Raw genomic sequence first — 27,321 nt, forward strand, 5'->3', positions numbered from 1 at the left:
TCATCAGAAAACACAACGGACCTCCTAACAGTCTTCCAATGAGCTCTCGCTTGCCACCACTGAATTCTCCAATGGCGGTGATTTAGGGTCAGTGGAATGCATGTCACAGGGCGTCTGGCTCGGAGCTGTCCCTGTGATATCAACTGCTGTTAAATTGCACTGCAGATGCAGTACGATACTCCAGAGCTATACGCCGAGTACGATGGTCTCCCCCCTCTACAGTGCCTCGTGGCCGTCCGGAGTCCGATCTTCTTGCGACCGTACTCGTGATTACCGCTGCCAGCAATCGTGTACAACGGCTGCCTTCCTACCAAGTCTTTCTGCAGTATCCGCCGGCCAGTGTGGCCGAACGGTTCTAGGCGCTACAGTCTGGAACCGCGCGACAGTTACGGTCGCAGGTTCGAATCCTGCCTCGGGCATGGATGTGTGTGATGTCCTTAGGTTAGTTAGCTTTACGTAGTTCTAAGTCTAAGGGACTGATGACCTCAGAAGTTAAGACCCATAGTGCTCAGAGCCATTTGAACCATTTTGCAATATCCCAGAAGGAACATCCATCTTCTCGTAGCCCCATTAGATGACCTCGTTCAAACTGAGTAAGGTGTTGATAAAATCATCTTTGTCGCATTAAAGACCTCCCTGACTAACAGCCTCAAAGGTAACTAACGCTCACGACCGTTACAGAGTGTATTTAAAGCAAACCCGATTTCTATTCTCGTCGTGGCGCTACTAGCGCTACTCTTACGCGACTGGTGCGAAGTTTCAATCGACATCATCTTTTACACATAGAAACACGCATACCAACTTTCGTTTATGTCGCACAACTCCTTTTTGGTGCTGGGATTACTATTTCCGTCAGTGTATTTGAGGAGGAAAGCGCTTGTGAAGTGGCACGGTGGCCTAGTGCCGTAAGTCCTGTCTGTTGAAAATAGTCAGTTTCCACGGGCATGGGTTCGAATGGCGCTGTTTGCACCAAAAATTACATAAAGCGCCTAACTTTGTACAGAAGCAGTTGTCAACGCCAATACTGTGCTATCGTATGGATGATATCTGCCGAAATCAAACGCCAATAAATGTATCTTAGTTACCGTAATTCAAATTTGATTTTCATCGATTATTGGATGGCAAATATGCACTACGTCCAGGAAACTGGCTTGAGAGAGAGAGAGAAAGAGAGAGAGAGAGAGAGACAGAGAGGCAGAGAGAGACAGAGAGAGAGAGAGGGAGGGAGGGGGGGAGGGAGGGAATGGGGGAGGGAGGAAAAGGGGGAAGGGTGAACTGAATACCAGCAAAAACTGCGTAACACATTTTCCATATTCATATTCTTTAGTAACTGATTAAGGTTTAGTTACAAAAACAGGAAAAAACATAGAAACTGCACCGAGGATCAGTCTCGTGTTATTAAGCACACAGATTACTTGTTTCCTTGTTTACAGAACATTTGTATTGTTTAAAATAACAATGTACAGTATTTATTTCGCGACAGTCTTCATTCTTTTGCCACAGCGGAAAAAGCATATCAAAACTTGAGATTCGAACCCACGATCACCGAAGTTGACTCTGATCTCACTCCTGGTCTTATACCAATTGATTAACTCCCCAGTGAGAAAGTTTTCTCCTCTTAAACTTTATCTCTAGTATATCTACATTAATAATTCTAAGAATCCTCGTAAATTGGGAAAGGGATTTGATAGATCAGGTTAAATAATCTCTTCATATTGTATAAATTCACACTTGGGTCTTGAAAAGTCTAAATCGCTCTCCGTAAAAATTATCTTTTTTTTTCATGCCACAAGGTTACCGTAACATATCTGACAACAATAAAAGCCAGGGGAGAGGGGTTACACTATTATCCAACTCACTCTTGAACACTTCCAACCTTGTCTGGGAAGTGGTGTGAGGGTGAGGGAGGAGGAAATTATCATTTTGGAAGGTGCAATCCCCTACTGGTACATGCATGCGCCATTAAATGAGCCTGTTCAAAAAATTCAAATGGCTCCAAGCACTATGGGACTTAACATCTAAGGTCATCAGTCCCCTAGACTTAGAACTACTTAAACCTAACTATCCTAAGGACATCACACACATTCATGCCTGAGGCAGGATTCGAACCTGCGACTGTAGCAGCAGCGCGGTTCCGGACAGAAGCGCCTAGAACCGCTTGGCCACAGCGGCCGGCAAGCCTGTTCAACTACAAATTTTAGAGATCTCTGAGAAACGCGATCTGATAGCCCAAATTATTGAAGTACATCCTATTGTATCAAGATGAAAGAAATACAGTCGAAATAAAGTAATTCTGAGATGGCCGTAACCTTCCGCAGAAACATCTAGCATCGCCCTGCAATGATCAAAATTAGATCCATAAAGACATTTCAATGGAATCTGCTTAAGGGCGTAACCACTTGAAATCCAGATTAGAAACATAAAATATCACAAAATTATGGAACTCACAACTGATGTCAGCCACAATTCGGTATTCAACCATACCAACAGTACATAAAATGTCGTACAACCAACTTCCGCCAAGAACGATAACCAAAATGATTATCACGTTGACGAACGTTGACTGCAAACTGATGAGCTACTCTAGTATCCAAAAGTTATTGTAATGTTCTTGTTGGTCGTATGGTGCTCAGCAAAGAGTGAAACTAGCTATCGTAATATACGTATTTTTACATGGCAACTAATGCTTTTCTCAAAATGAAATCCTAATTTCAGAAAGCGTGGAGTACTGTGGCACAAGGTATTCCAAATGGCCTCAGCTTTAGTTCCTTCCTGGTGCTATCCGTAGGTAATGAACAGTGTAAATGTAGAGTAATATTTCATGTTTCCACTGGTTGGTAAATTTAGTGGTCCTTTCACCAACGAAGCCTTTTTTTTTTAATTAATCTAAGATACGAGGTGCGACAATAAAGTAATGAGACTGATGTGAAAAAAAATGTTGCTTACCGTTTTAGTCAAGGTCAGTGTTGTCTGCTCCAAAGTAGTTCCCTTCTGATTGCACACACTGTTTCCAGCGCTTCTGCCATTGATGGTAACATTTCTGGAACTCATCTTCTGTAATATCCTCCAAGACCCTCGTCACAGCTTTTTGGACTGACCTCAAGGTAAAACATATCTTATAAATGCAGTTGTGATGTTTGAAAATGGTGTCCCCTGACCACCGTTTTGACTCTTGGAAATAGAAAAAAGTTGCACTCAGCAATATCTGGTGAATAAGGTGGCTGTGGTAGTACTGAAATTTGTTTTGAGGTTAAAAATTGGCGTACTGGCAGAGCAGTATGGGATGGCGCATTATCGTAATGCAGAATCCAACTATCAGCAATGTTGGCACGGATACGAAGAACTTTATAACGAAGTCTTCGTAAAATTCCTTTGTAGTAATATGGGTTAACTGTTTGTCCAGGAGGCACCCACTCTTTATGAACAATTCCCTTTTAATCAAAGAAGCACACAAGCATGCATTTCACTTTTGACTTTGACATGCGAGCTTTTTTTGGTCTGAGTGATCCCTTTCAGCAGCATTGCGAACTTTGGCGTTTTGTCTCTGGATCGTACTGAAAAAACCAGTTTTCATCACCAACGATGTTGACATGGCTCAACAATTCTGGATTGATTTCCGTTTGCTCTAACAGATCGGCTGCCACATTTTTCCGTATTTCTCGCTGTTGTGGTGTGATATTTTTGGTGACCAGTTTTGCACAAATCTTTCTCATGCCAAGATCTTCAGTTATTATTAGATGAACCATTTCTCGATTGATGCTTAGTTCTTCTGCAATCATTTTCACGGATAATCTTCGATCAAATCGTATGAGTTCACGCACCCTACCCAAGTTGACATCCGTCCGTGAGGTTGATGGTCGTCCATTGCGATCTTCAACATTCGTTCTGGCTTCACCAAACATTTATGCCAACGAAAAACTTGAGCTCTTGACATAACCTCCTCTCCAAAAGCCTTCTGAAGCTTACCGTAAGTTGTTGTCACGTTTTTACCCAATTTAACGCGAAAGGAAATGGCATACCGTTGCACATTATTATGCAGTTCCATTTCAGTGACGAGAGACACAAACACGTGTTAACGTATTACAGCACAACTCACGACTGAGCAGTTGCATCGATGAGCCACTTGGACTAGAAGCAGTTATAGACCAAGATATTGTGCGGACACAAGCCTGTAGGGTTGCCACATCTTGCAAAGAAAACCAGTCTCATTACTTTATTGTCGCACCTCGTATATGTAGTTTGGTATGTTACATTCATGCATTATGTGTCGCCCTCTTTTCACTGACACTCTGTTCTTACACTAACACGAAGAGCAGCACTTAGCTTGGACGTCAGTGACCACATTATAAGAAGTAAAAAGTCTCTTTAACACCTCAATTTTTATCTCACTATTATACTTAGCACTCATTTTAAGAAACTATTTACACACTTACCAGACGTTTATGTAGTGGAACAGTGATGTTGAAATGCGTCTCATTATGATGACGTGTGTGCCCTACAATTCACAAGGACAGTTGTAGTGAGATTTCCTGGTAAATGTAGGTCAGATATTTCGATGGAGATAGGACTGAAGGAAAATTACGTGAAAAAATCGGATGTATACATAGGAGGGATCTAACAGGTGGAACAGGGTTGTCAGAAAGTGCGTAAGATTATAATTAGGCAGGGGAAAAGTGAATTGAAAGTTTCGTTTGGGTACAGACCTGCGCCATAGGTTACCGTTGATGGTTTGGTTAGAGTTCAGGAAACATATCTGCGAGAGGATGGTGTTTAAAATTACTCTCAGAAAGAAAGTAGAGAGTTTCGAAGTGGAGAGACAGCGGTAAGTTCCGGTACAGACGCTACAGCATTACAGGATTTTAAAGCATAGGTCATTCAGTGGTGTGGCAGGGTTTATGTTTATTGGGGATGTAGGACAGGCAAAGCTGATATACGTGTGTGGTACAGGATGAAGGTAGGAGAAGCTAGTCGAATACAGAAGCCAAGGAGAGGAAGGGGGGGGGGGGGTTGTAAAGACGTGGAGAGAGTTGTCGAATTTTGGAGGAGCAGAGCTCCAAGCAACATTGAGGTGTCACCGCCAGACACCACACTTGCTAGGTGGTAGCCTTTAAATCGGCCGCGGTCCGGTAGTATACGTCGGACCCGCGTGTCGCCACTGTCAGTGATTGCAGACCGAGCGCCGCTACACGGCAGGTCTAGAGAGAGACTTCCTAGCACTCGCCCCAGTTGTACAGCCGACTTTGCTAGCGATGGTTCACTGACAAATTGCGCTCTCATTTGCCGAGACGATAGTTAGCATAGCCTTCAGCTACGTCATTTGCTACGACCTAGCAAGGCGCCATTATCATTTGCTATTTATCTTGTGATGCATGTACCGTCATTGTTCACCAATTATGGATTAAAGTTAAGTATTACAACAGCTACGTACTTTATTTGCTAGAGTCAAATCCTTTAACTGTTCCAGACCTCACGCCAGCCTGCGTGAGCTTAAACGCGTGCCTTTCGGCTTACCTCCTAGTGGCTTGGCTGTCTTGCCAAGTCACAACAAACATTTACATAAGTGAGCATCGGATGGATGAAGGTCTTATATGTGTCGATAATCCGACGGCTAATCAGTAGTTTTAGGCTATTTTAGGCTCTGATTTTTAGTGTTAATAGGTAGGAATCCCATGCTAGTTTTTAAGCTAGTGTTAATTCTAGATATTTTACTGAGGCAGGTTGTCGGTTGTGGACACTTAAGAGGAGGCACTTACGTCATTTCATACGATTATTCTATGGGATTTTGCGTGGTTGATGCAGATGAAGTGCTGGTGAAGGTGTTAAAGAGGAGCTTGACAGCGTCGAAATTCGTGCAGGAACTGGGAATGCTATTAGCTTTTATACCGGGGCCATCAAACTATATAATCAAAAGGAGCAGACATAACTTTATCATCACGCTTATTGTTCTTAAGTGTCGTCAGAAAAAATAATTCGCATGAATCATGAGCCATATCTACTATTAAACTATTATTAATTTGGTACAATGTAGTAGAAATAACTACTTTTTTGTTAGCAAAATATGTTGCCAACCGCGAAATGGCTATTATAGCCGTTGGCAATATTCAATCCTTAGCTGTCTGCATTATTTTGAAGGTTATATTCACTGACCTCCCACCATGAACCATGGACCTTGCCGTTGGTGGGGAGGCTTGCGTGCCTCAACGATACAGATAGCCGTACCGTAGGTGCAACCACAACGGAGGGGTATCTGTTGAGAGGCCAGACAAACGTGTGGTTCCTGAAGAAGGGCAGCAGCCTATTCAGTAGTTGCTAGGGCAACAGTCTGGATGATTGACTGATCTGGCCTTGTAACAATAACCAAAACGGCCTTGCTGTGCTGGTACTGCGAACGGCTGAAAGCAAGGGGAAACTACAGCCGTAATTTTTCCCGAGGGCATGCAGCTTAACTGTATGGTTAAATGATGATGACGTCCTCTTGGGAAAAATATTCCGGAGGTAAAATAGTCCCCCATTCGGATCTCCGGGCGGGGACTACTCAAGAGGACGTCGTTATCAGGAGAAAGAAAACTGGCATTCTACGGATCGGAGCGTGGAATGTCAGATCCCTTAATCGGGCAGGTAGGTTAGAAAATTTAAAAAGGGAAATGGATAGGTTAAAATTAGATATAGTGGGAATTAGTGAAGTTCGGTGACAGGAGAAACAAGACTTCTGGTCAGTTGAATACAGGGTTATAAATACAAAATCAAATAGTGGTAATGCAGGAGTAGGTTTAATAATGAATAAAAAAAAATAGGAGTGCGGGTAGGCTACTACAAACAGCATAGTGAACGTATTATAGTGGCCAAGATAGACACGAAGCCCATGCCTACTGCAGTAGTACAAGTTTATATGCCAACTAGCTCTGCAGATGACGAAGAAATTGAAGAAATGTATGATGAGATAAAAGAAATTTTTCAGGTAGTGAAGGGAGACGAAAATTTAATAGTCATGGGTGACTGGAATTCGACAGTAGGAAAAGGGAGAGAAGGAAACATAGTAGGTGAATATGGATTGAGGCTAAGAAATGAAAGAGGAAGCCGTCTGTTAGAATTTTGTACAGAGCATAACTTAATCATAGCTGACACTTGGTTCAAGTATCATAAAAGGAGGTTGTATAGATGGAAGAATCCTGGAGATACTAAAAGGTATCAGATAGATTATATTATGGTAAGACAGAGATTTAGGAACCAGGTTTTAAATTGTAGGACATTTCCAGGGGCAGATGTGGACTCTGACCACAATCTATTGGTTATGAATTGTAGATTAAAACTGAAGAAATTGAAAAAAGGTGGGAATTTAAGGAGATGGGACTTAGATAAACTGATTAAACCAGAGGTTGTACACAGTTTCAGGGAGAGCATAAGGGAACAATTGACAGGAATGGGGGAAAGAAATACAGTAGAAGACGAATGGGTAGCTCTGAGGGATGAATTAGTGAAGGCAGCAGAGGATCAAGCAGGTAAAAAGACGAGGGCTAGTGGAAATCCTTGGGTAACAGAAGAAATATTGAATTTAATTGATGAAAGGAGAAAATATAAAAATGCAATAAATGAAGCAGGCAAAAAGGAATACAAACGTCTCAAAAATGAGATCGAAAGGAAGTGCAAAATGGCTAAGCAGACATGGCTGGAGGACAAATGTAAGGATGTAGAGGCTTATCGCACCATCTGGTGAGCAAGATGTATGAAACAGGCGCAATACCCTTTGACTTCAAGAAGAACATAATAATTCCAATCCCAACGAAAGCAGGTGTTGACAGATGTGAAAATTACCGAACTATCAGTTTAATAAGTCACAGCTGCAAAATACTAACGCGAATTCTTTACAGACGAATGGCAAAACTGGTAGAAGCCGACCTCGGGGAAGACCATTTTGGATTCCGTAGAAATGTTGGAACACGTGAGGCAATACTAATCTTACGACTTATCTTAAATGAAAGATTAAGGAAAGGCAAACCTACGTTTCTAGCACTTGTAGACTTAGAGAAAGCTTGTGGCAATGTTGACTGGAATACTCTCTTTCAAATTCTAAAGGTGGCAGGGGTAAAATACAGGGAGCGAAAGGCTATTTACAATTTGTGCAGAAGCCAGATGGCAGTTATCAGAGTCGAGGGGCATGAAAGGGAAGCAGTGGTTGGGAAGGGAGTGAGAAAGGGTTGTAGCCTCTCCCCGATGTTATTCAATCTGTATATTGAGCAAGCAGTAAAGGAAACAAAAGAAAAATTTGGAGTAGATATTAAAGTCCAGGGAGAAGAAATAAAAACTTTGAGGTTCGCCGATGACATTGTAATTCTGTTAGAGACAGCAAAGGACTTGGAAGAGCAGTTGAACGGAATGGACAGTGTCTTGAAAGGAGGATATAAGATGAACATCAACAAAAGTAAAACGAGGATAATGGAATGTAGTCGAAATAAGTCGGGTGATGCTGAGGGAATTAGTTTAGGAAATGAGACACTTAAAGTAGTAAAGGAGTTTTGCTATTTGGGGAGCAAAATAACTGATGATGGTCGAAGTAGAGAGGATATAAAATGTAGACTGGCAATGGGAAGGAAAGCGTTTCTGAAGAAGAGAAATTTTTTAACATCGAGTATAGATTTAAGTGGCAGGAAGTCGTTTCTGTAAGTATTTGTATGAAGTGTAGCCATGTATGGCAGTGAAACATGGACAATAAATATTTTAGGCAAGAAGAGAATAAAAGCTTTCGAAATGTGGTGCTACAGAAGAATGTTGAAGATTAGGTGGGTAGATCACGTAACTAATGAGGAGGTATTGAATAGGATTGAGGAAAAGAGAAGTTTGTGGCACAACTTGACTAGAAGAAGGGATCGGTTGGTAGGACATGTCCTGAGGCATCAAGGGATCACAAATTTAGCATTGGAGGACAGCGTGGAGGGTAAAAATCGTAGAGGGAGACCAAGAGATGAATACACTAAGCAGATTAAGAAGGATGTAAGTTGCAGTAGGTACTGGGAGATGAAGCAGCCTGCACAGGATAGATTAGCATGGAGAGTGCATCAAAGCAGCCTCAGGACTGAAGACCACAACAACAACATATTCACTGATAGTCCTAACAAACTATTTCAAATTCAATGGAGGGCGAGTCATTCAGTGTCATCAGCACCTCGGAGTAGGTACACGGCATGGGATGGTTTGGGACATCAGCAGTGAATAGGAGATGAAATAGTGGTCATAGGTCGGAACCGTGGAGCACACATTAGTTGGGCAGGAAATACGGTAGAGATGCTGAATACACTGATGAACCAAAACATTATAAATATCTGCTTAATTGCCTGTTTGTCCGTCTTCGTAAAGAAATACATCAAAAATGGTTCAAATGGCTCTGAGCACTATGGGACTCAACTGCCGAGGTCATTAGTCCCCTAGAACTTAGAACTAGTTAAACCTAACTAACCTAAGGACATCACAAACATCCATGCCCGAGGCAGGATTCGAACCTGCGACCGTAGCGGTCTTGCGGTTCCAGACTGCAGAAATACATCACTGATTCTGAGTATCGATAGTTTGTTGGAAGGTTTATGGAGGTATGTGGCATTAGATTCCTACGCACAAGTCATGTAATTCACATAAATAACTAGCCGCTGATTTGCGTACGCGATGGTGGCGCTCGATAGCGACCCAAAAGGGATCCATAAGATTTATATGAGGCGAATTTTGTCTCCGAGACATCAACGTGAGTTCATTATAACGCTGCTCAAACCATGGTAGCGCAGTTCTGGTTCCTAGACACGGACAATTATGCAGCTGAAAGATGGCATCGCAATCGGGGAAGTTATCAAGCATGAAGGGACGCAGATCGCGGCTGTCAGCGTGTCTTCGATTACTACCACTTGTCCCACGCAAGCGCAGAAGAATGTCTCCCACAGCATAATACTGCTCCCACCAGCCAGCATCCGTGGAACGCTGCACGTTTCGAGCCGCCGTTACGTCGATGACGGCGTTGATGGAGACGACCATCGACCTAGCGTAGCAAGAATGTGATTCACCCGAAGAGCCCAAACGTTTCCATTGACTGACGGTCGAGTCCCGATAGTCCCGTGCCCACTGCAATCGTAATAGACGATGTCGTCGGGTCAACATGTGAACACGCAGGGGTGGTCTGCTGTGGAGCTCCATGTTCAACAATGTACGACAAACGGTTTGCTCCGAAACACTTACGCGTGCATAAGCATTGTGCTCTTTCGGCAGAAATGTTACAGATCACCACTTGTTCTGTTTACAGAGCAGGCAAGCCTTTGAACCCTGACCGAGCGAGGTGGCGCAGTGGTTAGCACACTGGACTCGCATTCGGGAGGACGACGGTTCAATCCCGCGTCCGGCCATTCTGATTTAGGTTTTCCGTGATTTCCTTACATCGCTCCAGGCAAATGCCGTGATGGTTCCTTTGAAAGGGCGCGGCCGACTTCCTTCCCTATCCTTCCCTAATCCGATGAGACTGATGACCTCGCAGTTTGGTCTCTTCCCCCAAAACAACCCAACCAACCTTCGAACCCCACGTTCTGTGCATTTAGAGCCTACTTGTAGTTTCACTATCCTTCTACCTCTTTCCGTAGGTGCTCACGACAGTAGCACGTGAACATTAGACTAGCTTCGCCGTTTTTGGGACACTCGTTCACAGTCTCTGCTTAACAATAATCTGTCCTTCGTCAAAGTCGCTTATCTCAATGGATTTCTCCCACATTTTCGCTGGAGTGATACCCGTCCGTATCTGCTCCACTTACATACTTTTGTTACCGTGCCCGCTACGTCACCAGGCGCCATCCAACGCCACGGTGGGCGGTGGTCATAGTGTTTCGGCTGATCCGTGTATGGTTGCGTAGGGGGGATAGAAAGTGTGCAGTTAGGCAATTGTGGCACTGCTTTTCCTATTCATCTACATCCCCATGGTCTGGAATATCGTTGACTAGAGTAGAATTGTCTTCAGTGATGAGTCCCGCTTCGAACTGAGCCCAGATGACCATCGAAGACATGTCTGAAGGCGCTCCTGACAGCGGTGGGATACCAACCTGAATGTCGCTCGCCATTCAGCCTGACAACTGGGAGTGATGATCTGCGGTCCCATTTCATTTAATAGAAGCGCTCCTTTGGTTGTCACCCGCGGCATCCCTACAGCACAGAGGTACGTCGACGGTATTCTACACCCCGTTTTATCGTGCTTCATGACAAGCGTGGGCTTACATCTCAGCAAGATAACGCTCTCTCGCACACGGAAAGAGTTTCTACTGCTTGCCGTCGTGCTTGCCAGACCCTACCTTGGCCAGCTACGTAGTCGGATCTCTCCCCAATTGAAATCATTTGGAGCAGTATGGGCAGGGCCCTCCAACCAGCTCGATATTTTGACGGCCTAACTCGCCAATTGGATAAAATTTGGTGCGACATCCGTGAGGACATCTAATAAATCTATCAGTGAAGGCCAAGCCGAATAACTACTTGCATAAGGGCCAGGTGGACCAACGCTTTATTGACTAGCTGAATTTGCAAAGCTCTTTCTCATGAAAATATTATCCAATTTTTCTGAAATTGTAATCATTTGTTTGTCTTGTACGTGTACATCACATCTATCATATCCGAGCCATTCGGATTATTACTTCGCGGCAAGTCGCTTTTTTTATTTTTGTTTTTAGTGTGCAGTTGACATTAAGCATGTAACCGAGAAAAGTTTAGGATAGTTTTGAAATTTATTGAAATCGCTAACTGCTCTCATTAACAAATACTGGATGGATACAGCTTGGGTAACTTGTGGTACATTTTAAGCAAAAGCTGGTTTTTCAAGCATCTCAGTGCTTATGACGTCATGTCTCTTGATTTATGCTCCGTTCGACGTTATAAGTTTCCAGGTACACTCAGAAGTATTTGTTCATGCTGTCTGAAAAATGTGTTGCAAATAGAATTAAAAGTAAAGTTGTTGTTGTTGTTGTTGTGGTCTTCAGTCCTGAGACCGGTTTGATGCAGCTCTCCATGCTACTCTATCCTGTGCAAGCTTATAAACTAAAGTGTCATGTCTTATACCGTAGTTTTACTACATGAACAGTAAAAATGTTGTAAGTGGTTAACTCTTTCCCTTTCAAAAGTTTTTTTGTGGGTGGGATGTCAGTCGTAAAAAAATTCGAGAAGATTTGAAATTACGTGTTAAGCTGGTTGGAAGTCGCTAAATGCTCTCATTCTCAAATACTGAATCAATGTAGTTTGGGTGATTTCTGCGCTGTGAGTTACCGTACCGCAAGACATATTCACATTTTGTAACTGTAATACTTGTCTTATTGTGGTAAACTTTTAACATAAAACTATATCTCTTAATGAGCAGATTATGACAATATTTTAAATTTTGAAATTCGCTCAATAGCTATATGAAATACGTAAAATCAAGTTTTTATTGCCCGCAGAAGCTGTCAGATAGTAAACCTGCAACTTGATCCCTGCACCATGAATCGTGTTTGCCGTTTAGTAATATACAGACTGGGCGAGAATTAACTCCCTATAAAAATTGTTTATAACTTTTTTCGTACTTAACCAATTTTCATAAAGTAAAAAAGTTTTGTACCTTCCAATGGTAGAATTGTCACGCATTGCTGAATTTCAACATAAGCCCCATCATTATCTACTAGTTTTCGTAAATGGATGTGGATGTTTGCGACAGACTTCTGAAGATAAACCATCGCTACATTCCCAAGAACTTGTCAATTTCGGTCCTCCAAATAAGCTTTCTCATTCACCCACCCCCAGAGAAAGAAACCGCAGGGCGTTAGACCACGATTTCTTGCTGGCCATTCTAGGGGGCATCGACGTTCCAACCAGCGTCGTGGAAAATAGATGTCCAGCCACGTGTATACAGGTTATACGAAGTGATGCTGGGCCCCATCATGCATAAAGATTAGATCATCGTAATTGTCTCATGTGAATACAGTACCGTGAACATAATTTTCAAGCATATTAAGGTACCGTTTTGCATTCATTGAGTTACGAAAGAGATGTAGACCCACAACTTCCGGGGATGTCATGCCGCACCACACCGTGACCTCTGCGCGATGCTGAGTTGTTCACCAACCACCCCTGGATCACCTGTTGCCCAACAATAACAACTGTGCCAGATAACAAAGCCCTCGACATGAAACCTGGCTTCATCTGACCCCATATTACCGAAAATATCGGCCCAATCTTCACACCAAGCAAACATCATCTCCCCTTATTACAACCGATGATTACAGTATTTTGGAAATAATTCCTGGCAGTAATGTGGTTTCTATGAACGAAAATTCAGCTCTATCTTCGAAACAGTTTGGACTATGTATCGGATTAAACCACTTTCACGAGACGTCTGTCTTTGTGATTTCTGAGGGCTACGAGTGTACATTTCCTGAACCGCTTGCACATTTTCTTCCGTCTTGGATGTTGAGGGTCTTCTAAAATCTGGTACAGAACCTGTGTCCATTAGCTTCGAGTCTTTGTGTCTACCGAGGCGCGAGGCCCTTTCAACATCTCTGTACTTGTACCACAGATCGCCATACTTCGTACGAAGATGTCAGCTCAGTCCTCTCGCACCATGGTCTGCCATTGGTATTTGCCATGGCATAAATGGGATATAATGTAACCAGCCAAAAAAAAGCTCCTATCAGAGAAGAAAAAATGTGAGTATGTTCCTGTTTATTTAAAAGATCTCACTCACTCATTCAGCCCAACTCACTGTCATTATCTCTTTGTGTCTCTCTGTAATTGTCTCCTGTCTCAGAACCACAGTCCGTTCTGTCCTATTACTACACTTTCTTCTCATTGTTACTGTCTCCCTCTTGTTCTCTCTTTCTCTTTATTGCTCCTCCCCTGGCACTGTCTCCTTCACTCTTTTCTTAGCACTTTTCTGTCACTGTCGACCGTGTTCCACTGCCAATTTGTCTCTCTCTTTCTCTCACATTGCAACTGTTTCCTTCGTTTTTTCTACAGGGATCGGAAATTCCAGTTACAAATTTCTAGGAGTTGTAGAGGGCAATGAGTACGTAATATTTTGAACAAAAACCCATGTCCGGAAACGTACCGTTTCCGTGCTTCAGCTTCAGCCCGCTTGAAAAAAAAGGACATTTTTGTTGGGCTGATATCAACAGGATAGTCATGGTGGTGAGACGATGGGGAGGGTAACGTCGGATCGGCTGATGGCCTTTGGCATATGTCTTACCTCTCTGACCTGATTCGAGCCTCATTCACGTGTCTGGGAATGTTAGAGCAAAATGGCTGAGTAGACGATCGCGGAATACATCGACACGATCCTTCTGAATGGCGAAGCTCACGGTAATGGAAGACCTGCTCCAAGGAGACGCCGCTCTTCCGAATCGGAAGAGGCCGTACTGCATCACGTGGAAGAGAATCCGTCGACGAATACACGAGCAATTTCTCTGGCTATTAATGAGTGAAACAGTAAAGCAATTGATGCACTGACTCACACCGAATCAATTACTTGTAAAAGCGGTCGCGTTACCAACTTGTTTCCAAAAGATTGTAGCACGAAGGAAACGGTACGTTCCAGGACATGAATTCCAATTCAAAATATTATCTACTCACTCCCCTCTACAAGTCCTAGCAGTTCGTAACAGGGATTTCCGAACACCCTAAAAACACAACCACTGTCTATTCCCTTCCACTATTTATTACTTTCCCATCTCTTAGCCACTATCTTATTCTCTCTCGGCGTAACAAAGCACAAATACGTTTGCATACCAAAATTTTTGGTAAAATTTTTAAAAGCGCTGAGCAAGGCAGAATGAGGGAGCTGGTACCACACTTTTCAGTCAGTCTTTTAAGTAAACAGGAACATATTCGCATGTTTTGTGCTCAAATACGTGCATTTTTCAGCTGGTTCCCTCCTTTTCCCGGCTGCAGCAGGGCATGTAAGTCGTATGAAAAGAAATGTAAAATTGAAATAAAGCAGACAGGATTTTACAAGCAAAAAAATTTGCATATGCTTCAGTACTACAGCATGGGATTCTCAGATGATAACGGAAACATTTTACAGCATATTTCTCGTGCTATTTCATCCCAGCTAAGTTTTCGTCTCACACCGGACTTTATGTATGCAAGTGGTTCAAATGGCTCTGAGCACTATGGGACTTAACATCTGTGGTCATCAGTCCCCTAGAACTTAGAACTACTTAAACCTAACTAACCTAAGGACATCACACACATCCATGCCCGAGGCAGGATTCGAACCTGCGACCGTAGCGGTCACGCGGTTCCAGACTGAAGAGCCTAGAACCGCACGGCCACACCGGCCGGCTTATGTATACAAGTGAATTTGAACCTCTGTACCTCGGAAACGGATAAAGGTACGAAGAAAATTTTCAAGACCGTTCGAGATAGTGCTCTTAGGAATGCATCGTAAAAATTACAGCCATTTGTTGTGCAGAGTCGTTTTGGAATCCTCGGCTGGGTTTTGGCCCGCTGGTGAAGGCAAAATATAACAACAACAAAAAAGCCATTTTTCGCTGTCTTTCGAGGAACTGTCCATGAACTAATGGTGCTTACATAAGTCTCATCAAGCCTCCGTAGACCACATAAAATGCAAAAAGAACCAATCGATTTCCTCCATTTGCTTAAGCAGGAGGAAGTCGTAATATTCATACTTTGACCCTGTACTGTAGCGTAGTGAGACTATGGGTTATTTGGTAAACGTGATAGCGTTACGGAGATGTTTAGCAAACTCATGTGGCAGACTCTGCAAGAGAGGCGCTCTGCATCGCGCTGTAGCTTGCTGGCCAGGTTTCGAGAGGGTGCGTTTCTGGATGAGGTATCGAATGTACTGCTTCCCCCTACTTATACCTCCCGAGGAGATCACGAATGCAAAATTAGAGAGATTCGAGCGCGCACGGAGGCTTTCCGGCAGTCGTTCTTGCCGCGAACCATACGCGACTGGAACCAGAAAGGGAGGTAATGACAGTGGCATGTAAAGTGCCCTCCGCCACACACCGTTGGGTGGCTTGCGGAGTATAAATGTAGATGTAGATGTACGTGTAAGACGATTCTTCGGCTGGATACAAATGGTTCCTAGCCCAAGGACTATCCAGAACACTTAACCCTACCTTTTTATCACCAATAGAACCCGAGGCATAAGCATCTGAAATTCCCATTTTTATGCAGGGCGTTTTGGAACATATTAGTTATGAATACTGTCGCATGAATACCGATAAATTCTGCCATTGTAAGGATCAAGATGCTGTCTTTTTAGAAAAATTAGTTAAGTATCAAAAAAGTTGTAAACGATTTTCAATAAGACGTTAATTCTGACCCACCCTGTAAATGGGAGTGCGAGACACGAGTGATGTGATTGTGTGCGCAGAGCTGTGGGAGTACATCGAGAAGCTGCACGGGCTGGTGCACAACCTGGAGAAGCGGCTGCAGCGCACGCAGGACAACGTGGAGCGCATGCGTGCCGTGCTGGCGCCCTGGAGCCGCTCGCCCGTCTTCACGCGCCGCGACGGCCGCAAGGACGCGCTGCTCAGCCTCGACGACCGCCACGACCGCGTCCACAAGCGGTACGCTCTCACCTAGGACTGCCTCACACGGAGACACAACGTCCCCAAGCTAAGGCCCATGTAAACCATCAAACAGTTCATCAGACGCCACTAGTCTGTCAAATTACAATACTGGCCATTAAAATTGCTATACCACGAAGAAATGCAGATGATAAACGGGTATTCATTGGACAAATATATCATACTAGAACTGACATGTGATTACATTTTCACACAATTTGGCTGCATAAATCTTGAGAAATCAGTACCCAGAACAACCACCTCTGGCCGTAATAACGGCCTTGATACGCCTGGGCATTGAGTCAAACAGAGCTTGCATGGCGTGTACAGGTACAGCTGCCCATGCAGCTTCAACGCTATACCGCAGTTCATCAAGAGTAGTGACTGGCGTACTGTGACGAGTCAGTTGCTCGACCACCATTGACCAGACGTTTTCAATTGGTGAGAGATCTCGAGAATGTGCTGGCCAGGGCAGCAGTCGAACACTTTCTGTATCCAGAAAGGCCCGCACAGGACCTGCAACATGCGGTCGTGCATTATCCTGCTGAAATGTAGGGTTTCGCAGGGATCGAATGAACGGTAGAGCCACGGGTCGTAATACATCTGAAATGTAACGTCCATTGTTCAAAGTGCCGTCAATGCGAACAAGAGGTGACCGAGACGTGTAACCAATGGCTCCCCATACCATCACGCTGGGTGATACGCCAGTATGGCGACGACGAATACACGCTTCCAATGTGCGTTCACCCCGATGTCGCCAAACATGGATGCGACCATCATGATGCTGTAAACAGAACCTGTATTCATCCAAAAAGTGACGTTTTGCCATTCGTGCACCCAGGTTCGTCGTTGAGTACACCATCGCAGGCGCTCCTGTCTGTAATGCAGCGTCAAGGGTAACCGCAGCCATGGTCTCCGAGCTGATAGTCCATGCTGCTGCAAACGTCTTCGAACTGTTCGTGCAGATGGTTGATGTCTTGCAAATGTCCCCATCTGTTGACTCAGGGATCGAGACGTGACTGCACGATTCGTTACAGCCATGCGGATAAGATGCCTGTCATCTCGACTGCTAGTGATACGAGGCCGTTGGGATCCAGCACGGCGTTCCGTATTACCCTCCTGAACCCACCGATTCCATATTCTGCTAACAGTCATTGGATCTCGACCAACGCGAGCAGCACTGTCGCGATACGATAAACCGCAATCGCGATAGGCTACAATCCGACCTTTATCAAAGTCGGAAACATGATATTAGGCATTTCTCCTCCTCACACGACGAGGCATCACAACAACGTTTCACCAGGCAACGCCGGTCAACTGCTTTTTGTGTATGAGAAATTGGTTGGAAACTTTCCTCATGTCAGCACGTTGTAGGTGTCGCCACCGGCGCCAGCCTTGTGTCAATGCTCTGGAAAGCTCATCATTTGCATATCATAGCATCTTCTTCCTGTGGGTTAAATTTCGTGTCTGTAGCACGTCATCTTCGTGGTGCAACAATTTTAATGGTCAGTAGTGTATTTGGCAGTGTACGTCTGTGTTTGACGTGTTTGTCCAACATGGACTGTATTTGACGTATATTAGAGAAATAATGATTGACAGCCGATTTGACAGTTTGGTGGATGTTGTTTGTGTTGATGTTTCTCCACGCATGTTTAGCGAGAAATAGTATTTATTACGGTTTATCTCACTGTAATGTGAATTTCCACAATTGTGGGAACTACAATCAAGGATTAAACCAGAAAAGCACTAACAGTTGCGAAAATGATAGAGATGTTGCGTATTTAAAACGCATATATTACGCAGGAAGGCTTTGCGCTCAAAAGTAATGCAACACATTTTCTTTCTGGTTGATTTTATTCAGGGTTGGGTTGGGTTGTTTTGGGGAAGAGACTAAACAGCGAGGTCATCGGTCTCATCGGATTAGGGAAGGACGGGGAAGGAAGTCGGCCGTGCACTTTGAAAGGAACCATCCCGATATTTGCCTAGAGCGATTTAGGGAAATCACGGAAACCTAAATCAGGATGGCCGGACGCGGGATTGAACCGTCGCCCTCCCGAATGTGAGTCCAGTGTGCTAACCACTGCGCCACCTCGCTCGGTATATTCAGCGTTCCAACACACAGTATTATGCCCCAATCTTCTGGTTACAAAACCCAGTTTTTCAACATATTCTCGGTTCAATGCGACGGTCTTATGCCATCTTACTGGGAGTCCCCGTATGCTCGCGTGGTACCACTCTACTGATGGACATCGGAGCCAACGTCTTGCTGCATCAGTCACCTCTCCATCATCCACGTACTGCTTCCCACGGAGTGCATCCTTCATTGAGCCAAACAGATGGAAGCCAGAAGGTGCGAGTTCTGATCCGTGCAGTGTATGAGAAAGAAGAGTCCGATGAATTTTTTTGAGCTCCTCTCGGTTGCGCAGACTTGCCTGAGGCCTTGCGTTCTCTTGGAGAAGGGAAAGTTGGTTTGCATTTTCGTGCCGACGAAGACGCTGAAGTCGTTTCCTCAATCTCCCGAGTGTAGCACAACACACTTCAGAGGTGATTGTTGCACCATGAGGGAGGACATCAAACAGAGTACCAGAAGACCGCAGCGATGACTATACCAGCTGATGGTCAGGCTTTGAACTTTTTCTTCAGAGGAGAGGTGGCGTGACACCACACCACGGATTGCTGTTTTGTTTCTGGCTCGAAGTGACGAACCTATGTTTCATCACCTGTGATGATGTTCGACAAAAAATTTTTACGACTAGCCTCGTAACTCGTAAGCAATTCCACACCGATTGTCCTTCGCTGCTCTTTATGGTCTTCTGTTAGGCAGCAAGGAATCCAGCGGGTACACACCTTTGAGTACCCCAGCTTGTGGATGAATGTGTCAGCAATACCAACAGAGACGTCCAGCTGTGCAGCGATGTGTCCGTCGATCACCTCGAATGAGAGTGCCCTCACGTTCCAACACTGCTGGAGTCACGGTTGTGTGCAGTCAGCCCACATGCGGAACATTGGGCGGGTTTGCGTGACCTTGTCGCAATGGTGACAGATGGCTCGTCCAAAGACTGATCGTGCTTTTGTCAACTGCCAGGTCTCAGTAGGCGTTCTGCGATGCTCTGGCTTTCGACCAAAAGAAACTCAGTGACAGGTCACTGCTTCGAATGCACCTCCATTGCAGATGCCATTTTGAAGTCTTATGTATAGCGCCATCACCTGTCGGAACTTCATGAGACTATAGGGGCTGAAAAGGAAATATTCCACTACGCCACTCAACAAAATGCAGAATTTTTTTTAACCGAAATTAGATGAGAAAATAAATTTGCTGCATTACTTATTGGATGTCCCTCATAGTAACAGGAGTGTAATACGAAAAAGAAATCGAAGCTCTCCGGTTCTTCCACAGATGATGCGTATGCTTCTACATTGCAATATTTTAATGAACTTTCACCAGAGGACGATGCAGACGAGAACTTTTCGTGTAACTGGGTCCTCCTTTTCCATATGAGTGCAAAGTAATTCTACAAGGTTATTAAAAGTCAGAGTCACAATTCTGAGAAACTTGTAAGCATCAGGTTCTGAGTGTAATACATCCTTTGGCAGCTTTTCGTGGGTATATTTATCTCTTAATTTCGGCCATTTCGTCAACCAGCGTCTTCTTTTCTTTTCCTTCTTAATGCTAAAGTCAGTGCACGAAATGCTCTATCTGCAATACGTCGACAGATAGCATCCCAGACGTGCTCGATGGGGTTTAGGTCTGGATAACAGGCAGACCACTCCATTCGCCTTATATAATCTGTTTCGAGGTACTCCTCCAGGATGGCTGCTCTGTGGGGCCGTGCGTTATCATCCATCAGGAGGAAGGTGGGACCCACTGGTGCAAAATGACGTCCCAATACACCTGACCTGTTACAGTTCCTCTGTCAAAGACATGCAGGGGGTATGTGCACCAATCATAATCCCACCCCACACCATCAAACCACGACCTCCATACAGGTCCCTTTCAAGGACATTATGGGATTGGTATCTGGTTCCTGCTTCACGCCAGATGAAAACCCGCTGAGAATCACTGTTCAGTCTATACCTGGACTCGTCACATATCCTGGAACCACTGTTCCAATGACCATGTACTGTGTTCTTGACACCAGGCTTTATGGGCTCTCCTGTGACCAGAGGTAAATGGAATGCACCTTGCAGGTCTCCAGGCGAATAAACCATGCCTGTTCAGTTGCCTGTAGATTGTGTGTCTGGAGACAACTGTTCCAGTGGCTGCAGTAAGGTCCCGAGCAAGGCTACCTGCAGTACTCCGTGGCCGTCTGCGGGCACTGGTTGTGAGATATCGGTCTTCTTGTAGTGTTGTACACTGTGGGCATCCCGTACTGTGGCACCTGGAGACATGTCCTGTCTGCTGGAATCGTTGCCATAATCCTGAGATCACACTTTGTGGCACATCGAGGGTCCGTGCTAGGACCTGCTGTGTTTGACCAGCCTCCAGTCGCCCGAGTATTCTACCCCTCAAAACGTCATCAATATATGTTCTTTGATCCATTTTCAACACACAGTCACCATTAGCACATCTGAAAATGTCTGCACACTTACTCACTGCACTGTACTCTGACATGCACCAACAAACCTCTGCATCTGTGGTCTGCTGCCAGCGCCACCGTGTGACGACTGCAGGTCAAATGCACCACATGGTCATACTCTCAAGTGATTTAAACCCGAAAACCGCCCAAGAGAGCGTAGTTTCACCATGTATCAGCATTATCCTTAATTTATGAGCATGAGTATAGTTCACAAGCGCGGCCCGCAGTGGCATTAATCGTTGCCAAAGATAATTCTGTTTCGGGGCGATTGCGGGGTTCAGATTTATATTTCGTCGCTGCCACAGTCGGGAAGGCGAAAAAACTTGATTGATTCTCCTTGGATCTGTTTTTAATTCCATAGGAAGGTTATCACATTAATCACATATGTTAATGTTGAAGTCGAAACAATGGCAAATATAGAATTCACATCCAAATCAGTAGGTGACCCTGCTGTGCTGCATAGCAAGTTAATTGCTTCCGGAAAACCTACATATGAACACAATGAACAAAAGCAGAGAGGGGGGCGGTGACGGGGTGGAGGCAAACCAGACTTCTAATCTCAATAATGACGCCTAACCATGTGCAAGTATTTTATTCCTTCCTGAATTTAAAAAAGGACAGAAGGATAGTGGTTAGCTACTACCTCTAACTTCGACAGCATAAGTATTCAGGAATTAAAATAAGAATAATAAACAGTTTTATATATTACTATTGACATCAGTACTGAATAGCGATTCAGGGTGGAAAAATAAGTAAAACCATATCGTCGTGCATGTTGCTCTGCAATTAGAGATTAAGACACAGTCCAGTCACATTCATGTAACCTTCATCTATGTTCGACATCATTGTGCAATAACCACTCACTGAAAGCAGGTGGCAACACTTGCAGTGGAGAGTATATAACGCGTGCTGAGGGGACATGGACACAGAACCCCCCCCCCCCCCCCCCTGAGACCCTGCACACCATCCTGGCCTCCTTCCCTCCCACGTCCTTCCCTACCTGGCCCTCTTTGGCACGCCCCCCCTCCCATCTCCCCCCTCTCTTCCCCACCCACCCTTCTTCTCTTCTCCCTTATCTCCTTGGTCCTGGCAGATCCTCTGTTTTGATCATCGTCAGTGTGCCACGTCAGTGTTGTGATTAGTGCTGTTTCTCCTGTGCATCGAGAGGTGTGATTTTAATTATTTTAACTGTGTGCTGGCCTTGTACTTAGTGTTGCTGTCAGTGCTTACTATGTGCTACGCCATCTGTCAATACTTTTATGCTCCGGTCATACTGTTCCTTGTGTTCTTTTAATCATCCCAGTGTGTGCTTTTTGTGTGTGCTACTTTTTTACTGTTTTTATCTCCATTTTACAGTCGCCCCTTTTTGTCTATTGTCTTCCATGATGTCCCCCTTTTTTGTATCTATGTTCACCATGTTTTCTCCTTTGTTATTTTTAAATGTCTTCTATTGCTTTTTCTGTCTTTCGGCTGAAGAGCAGTGCATATGCTGCTGGCAGCCTGCCCCGATGGGGAGTTGAAATACAATAAAGGAAAAGAAAGGACGCAGAAAACAGTGCAGTCGTTCTTGTAATGTGGAAATGGAGCGATTTATCTGACCTGCAAAAGGGCGTGATCATTGAATTTCAGGCCAAGTGTGGAAGCATTTCTGAAATGGATAAGTTCATAAACTGTTCGTGTGCTGCTGTGGTTGAAGTATACCATGCATCACAAAATGGCGCTATGCCAACTGTGATGCACTATGGGCCATAAATGACATAATCTTCGTTGATCCATTATGGATCGTGGGACGAGGGCTGCCATGAACTTCTTGATGCAATAATTTATCAACAGCCGTATGTATTGTAGAAATTTATTTTATTTTATGAACTTCTATGTGCTACCAGTTTCGGCATTACATTGATGCCATCTTCAGGCCCCACTCGTCATGCTCTAGAGCATAAAACACAGTGTGTTGACGTCTTTTTGAAACTATTATTTGCCCCACTGTTTTGTATTTTAGATTAGATTCACGGATCCAGTTATACGGCTCCTTCCATGTATAGCGATTTTACGACTATGACGAGTGGGGCCTGAAGATGGCATCAATATAATGCTGAAACTGGCAACACATAAAAGTTCATAAAATAAAACAAATTTCTACAATACATACGGCTGTTGGTAAATTATTGAATCAAGAAGATAAATGACATAGGTGAACTACAGATGCAGAGATGTGTACGGGCGTATAGATGTGCAATTGTTGAGCAACTGGCCATCCAGACGGACACTGGAGCTACCAACAATGTCTCCTCAATGAACGTTCAGCGAAAGTTGCTGCGTACGGGCCTTCGCAGCAGTTGCCTGCTCCATGCACCCATGCTGACTGCTGTTCAACGGCGACGAAGGCTGGAATTTACACGCCAATACCGCAACTAGATGTCCACTGAGTAGGTCCTGCATCAATCGTCAGAAAGTTCCAGGTCAGAGGAGGGAGCACTATGGTCTGGGTAACGTTTCCGCGACATTCCCTGGGTGATCTAGTCATTCTGGAAGGCACAATGGGTAACACAAGTATGCATATATCCTTAGGGATCGTGTCCATCCCAACATGCAGTTCGTTTTTTCCTCGGTACAATGGTATCTACCAGCAGGACAATGCAACGTGCCACACAGCTCACAGTGCACGTGTGTGATTCTAAGAGCACTAGGATGAGTTTAACGTACTCCCCTGGCTAGCAAACGCTCCATATTTCAACCAAATCGATCGTGCCGTTCGGGCAGTGGATCCTCAACCCATATACCTAGTGCAGCTGGCCACAGCACTGCAGTTGGCACGACTCCACATCCCTTCGATACCTTCCAGAACCTCACTGACTTTCTTTTTATCTTTCGCTTACGCCATAGTAGTGCAGCGATCGCAGGGTCGGCGTGGTTACAACAGATTTGGCAATGTTAATTTTAGGGATGGCCGGATGCCCTTCCTGCCGCCAACCCATACCCCCCAGGATGGAATCAGTGTACCCCAAATGTCTGCGTCTAGTGTAAAGCGTGAAATAGTGCAGGCATGTTGCAAATGTCTGTGACGCATGTAACTGAGGCGGAACGTGGGGACCAGCCCAATATTCACCTAGCAGGATGTGGAAAACCGCCTAAAAACCACATCCAGGCTGGCCGGCACACCGGCCCTCGTTGTTAATCCGCCGGGCGGATTTGATCCAGGGCCGGCGCGCCTACCCGACTCCAGGCAGCAGCGCGTTAGCGCTCTCGGCTACCCTGGCGGGTCCAGAACCTCACTGACTCTCTTCCTGCATATCGTTTCTGAAAAGGTTCTTATTTAGACTTTTGACGGGTGGTCATATTAATGCTACTGGACAGTGTATTTCTCTCAAAACATTCGAGAACTTTCGAAACCGTTCATTCACCGGCACAACTGCTACGTTATATGACACAGAGCAATTTTCTCGACGATATATTTGCAGGTACGCTGAAATTGAAACTGCATCTAAGGAGATACATTCGCTGCTGTCGGACAACCTGAAGCTGTTCGGGATGGAGGGGCAGGAGGACTGCGACCGCTGGCAGCAGTACGTGGCCTACGTGGACGGGCTCGTGTCGGACGCCCTGCTGCGAGCGGTGGGCTGCAGGTGCTCTCACCATTCCCAATCGCCACTCGTGGCTTGTGCACCACGGCTCCGATGCAAACCAGGGACCACGTTGTTGGCTGCTGCGCTCTGCTCCTGCGTCTGCCTAAACCAGCTAAACGTTCCACGCTTTCCGCTCTATGCTAGTAGCGAAATGCGCATACTTCACGAAAGAAGGGATTTTTTTAAAGATTGATCAGATGCAGTGTCTAGTCTTTTCATAATTTCTTCCAGTGACGAACCTAGAAGAAAAAATATCGAGAGAGGATACCTGGAGAGTAGGTGGATGACAGCCAAAAGCTGAGAATAGAGCCTCCTCAACAGCATAGACAACGATGGGCATGCTAATGAGGCTACTGGAGAAATCAGATTACATCAAGAAGTACATACGACCTACAGTAATGGAAATAAGTATTCATACACTACAGCGTGGAAAAGTGAACTGCCTTTATTGACAATACACATTGGCCAGTCGCAAATGCAGCTATGCTGGTATATAGAACGAGAATGAACAAGCCTTTACAAAACAAAATACAACAACGTCTCCCAAGTTCTCTACTGCGCTGGGAATTAAGTATTCAACACCAACAGAAAATGATACTTCTAACAAAGCCAGAACATGTTTAATACTTCGTATGCATACCCTTCCTATGTATTACTTCTCGCAACCTCCGTGGCATGGAATGGACCAATTTTCTTGTAGTTTCCGACGTGATACCTTGCCATTCTCGAAGGAGAGCCTCTTTGAGAGGCCTTACTACGGATGTCGTGTTTTCTCACTCGTGTTTCCAGCTCACTCCACAAGTGTTCGATGGGATTCAGGTCCGGACTCTGAGCTGGAGTTTTAAGAGTGTGTGGAGTGTTGTAGAGCAACCACAGCCGGACAATTTGCGCCATATGTTTGGGACCATTGTCCTGTTGGAAGTAATAATTTCTAGGAAGGCCCAAAGCGTCAACACTCTGTTGTAAGTTCTGTTTGAGAATGTTTATATACACAAATCTGTCCATAGTACCTTCCACAAACACTAATTTTCCGACACCGGAGGCTGACATACAGCCCCATACCATCACTCCACCACCTCCGTGCTTCACCGTGGGTTGAATATTGTTTCGGTCGAGGTCTGTATTCGGTCTTCTCCAGACCAAGATCCTACCATCATTGTGCACGATATTAAATTAGCTTTCATCACTAAGCAATACAGTATCCCAGACCTCTGCTGTCTTGGATACAAGCTGTTTCGCGAATTCTGTCCTCCACTTCCTGTTCTTTTTGCTGATGTAGGGCTTCCGTCTCGGGACCCTGGCTCTGTAGCGCGAACGGTTGAGAATGGTACGAGCTGCCCTTGGAGTGATGTCCTTTCGGAAGTGTTCATGTGCATATGCGGATAATGCCGACGCTGTCGTTTTCGGGTTTTTCTTGGTGATTCTTAGTAGCATTCTGGTCTCTCTTGTTGTAAGCTTCTGTGGACGACAGTGTCGTTCACTGTTTATTACTACACGTCTGTCCTTATATAGCTTAATGACGGATTGCACAGTCACTCGGCTTCGTCCTCTGATGTTCGCAATTTCGGTATACGACTTGTGTTAAAGATATCGGGCGACAACGATGTGTCGTTCCTCAATGGTCGTTTCCTTCCCCTTGCGGCCCGTTCTGCTGTTCCACGGCACCCATGTCCGACGTGCTGTTGCTTCACGGCCGCCACACGACTACACAAGTGTGGGATGCACTCCGGGGCTGCGTCAGCCGTTTGTTTGTTTGAAAGTATTCCGCTGTATGAATACATTTTGCCCTGTCGTAGACCGTGCGGAGTGTAACATATTTTATTTTCCCAGAATAGATTCATGGCATACGGGAAGCTTCATTACCTGACATGGTTATCTGACGCTACATCATCGTACTTATTCGTATCGGCGCTGTGGGTGACTTACTATCCCAACACACCATCGTAGTTTGTCACCACCTACTGTATGAATACTTATTTCCATGACTGTACGTCATATCAGGAACGAGACAGACCAGGCACTCTCATTGGCGTAAACTGAAATTGGTGAGGCTTTCTGAAGCTTCGCCCATTTCAACAGTTAAGCCGTGGCATCCTCAGTTTGTTGTTGGGTGAGGCATTCTGAAGCTTCTCCCGGTCCAACAGTTAAGCCGTGGCGTCTTGTTTCTTATTGGGTGAGGCATTTTGAAGCTTTGCCCGTTTCAACAGTTAAGCCGTGCCATCCTCAGTTTCTTGTTTATTATAACGATTGTTTCCATTGTTACATAATTCCAGGTAAGTGCATTATTCTCAAAAGTCTCGAATAACTAGTTGAATAAGAAGCTATAGTGTTTTCCTCAAGGAAACAAAGATAGTTTATCGCACAACAGATTGTGTTACGTATTCTTTGTGTTAAATATATTGTAATCAGATTTTTCGCCTGACTGAATAAAATGTTTCAGAACACTTCAAGAGAGTTTCCTTTTTTGTCTGCAATTTCATGAAAGCATCTGAATTTATCATACTACAGGTTTACTGGCACCCCGCACTAACGCTTTTCGGATACTAA

General features: G+C 44.7%; 1 protein-coding gene across 1 annotated transcript in view; it reads left to right on the forward strand.

Moving 5' to 3' along the window:
• Positions 1 to 27,321, forward strand: part of LOC124606003 (dynein beta chain, ciliary) — an 809,537-nt gene that overhangs the window by 221,161 nt on the left and 561,055 nt on the right. Inside the window, exons 17-18 of the mRNA XM_047137965.1 lie at positions 16,376 to 16,571; positions 24,610 to 24,774. Coding sequence (XP_046993921.1) covers positions 16,376 to 16,571; positions 24,610 to 24,774 — 361 coding nt within the window. The remainder of the gene's footprint in view (positions 1 to 16,375; positions 16,572 to 24,609; positions 24,775 to 27,321) is intronic.

This window comes from Schistocerca americana, chromosome 3 (genome assembly GCF_021461395.2).
Source record: "Schistocerca americana isolate TAMUIC-IGC-003095 chromosome 3, iqSchAmer2.1, whole genome shotgun sequence".
NCBI lineage: Eukaryota > Metazoa > Arthropoda > Insecta > Orthoptera > Acrididae > Schistocerca > Schistocerca americana.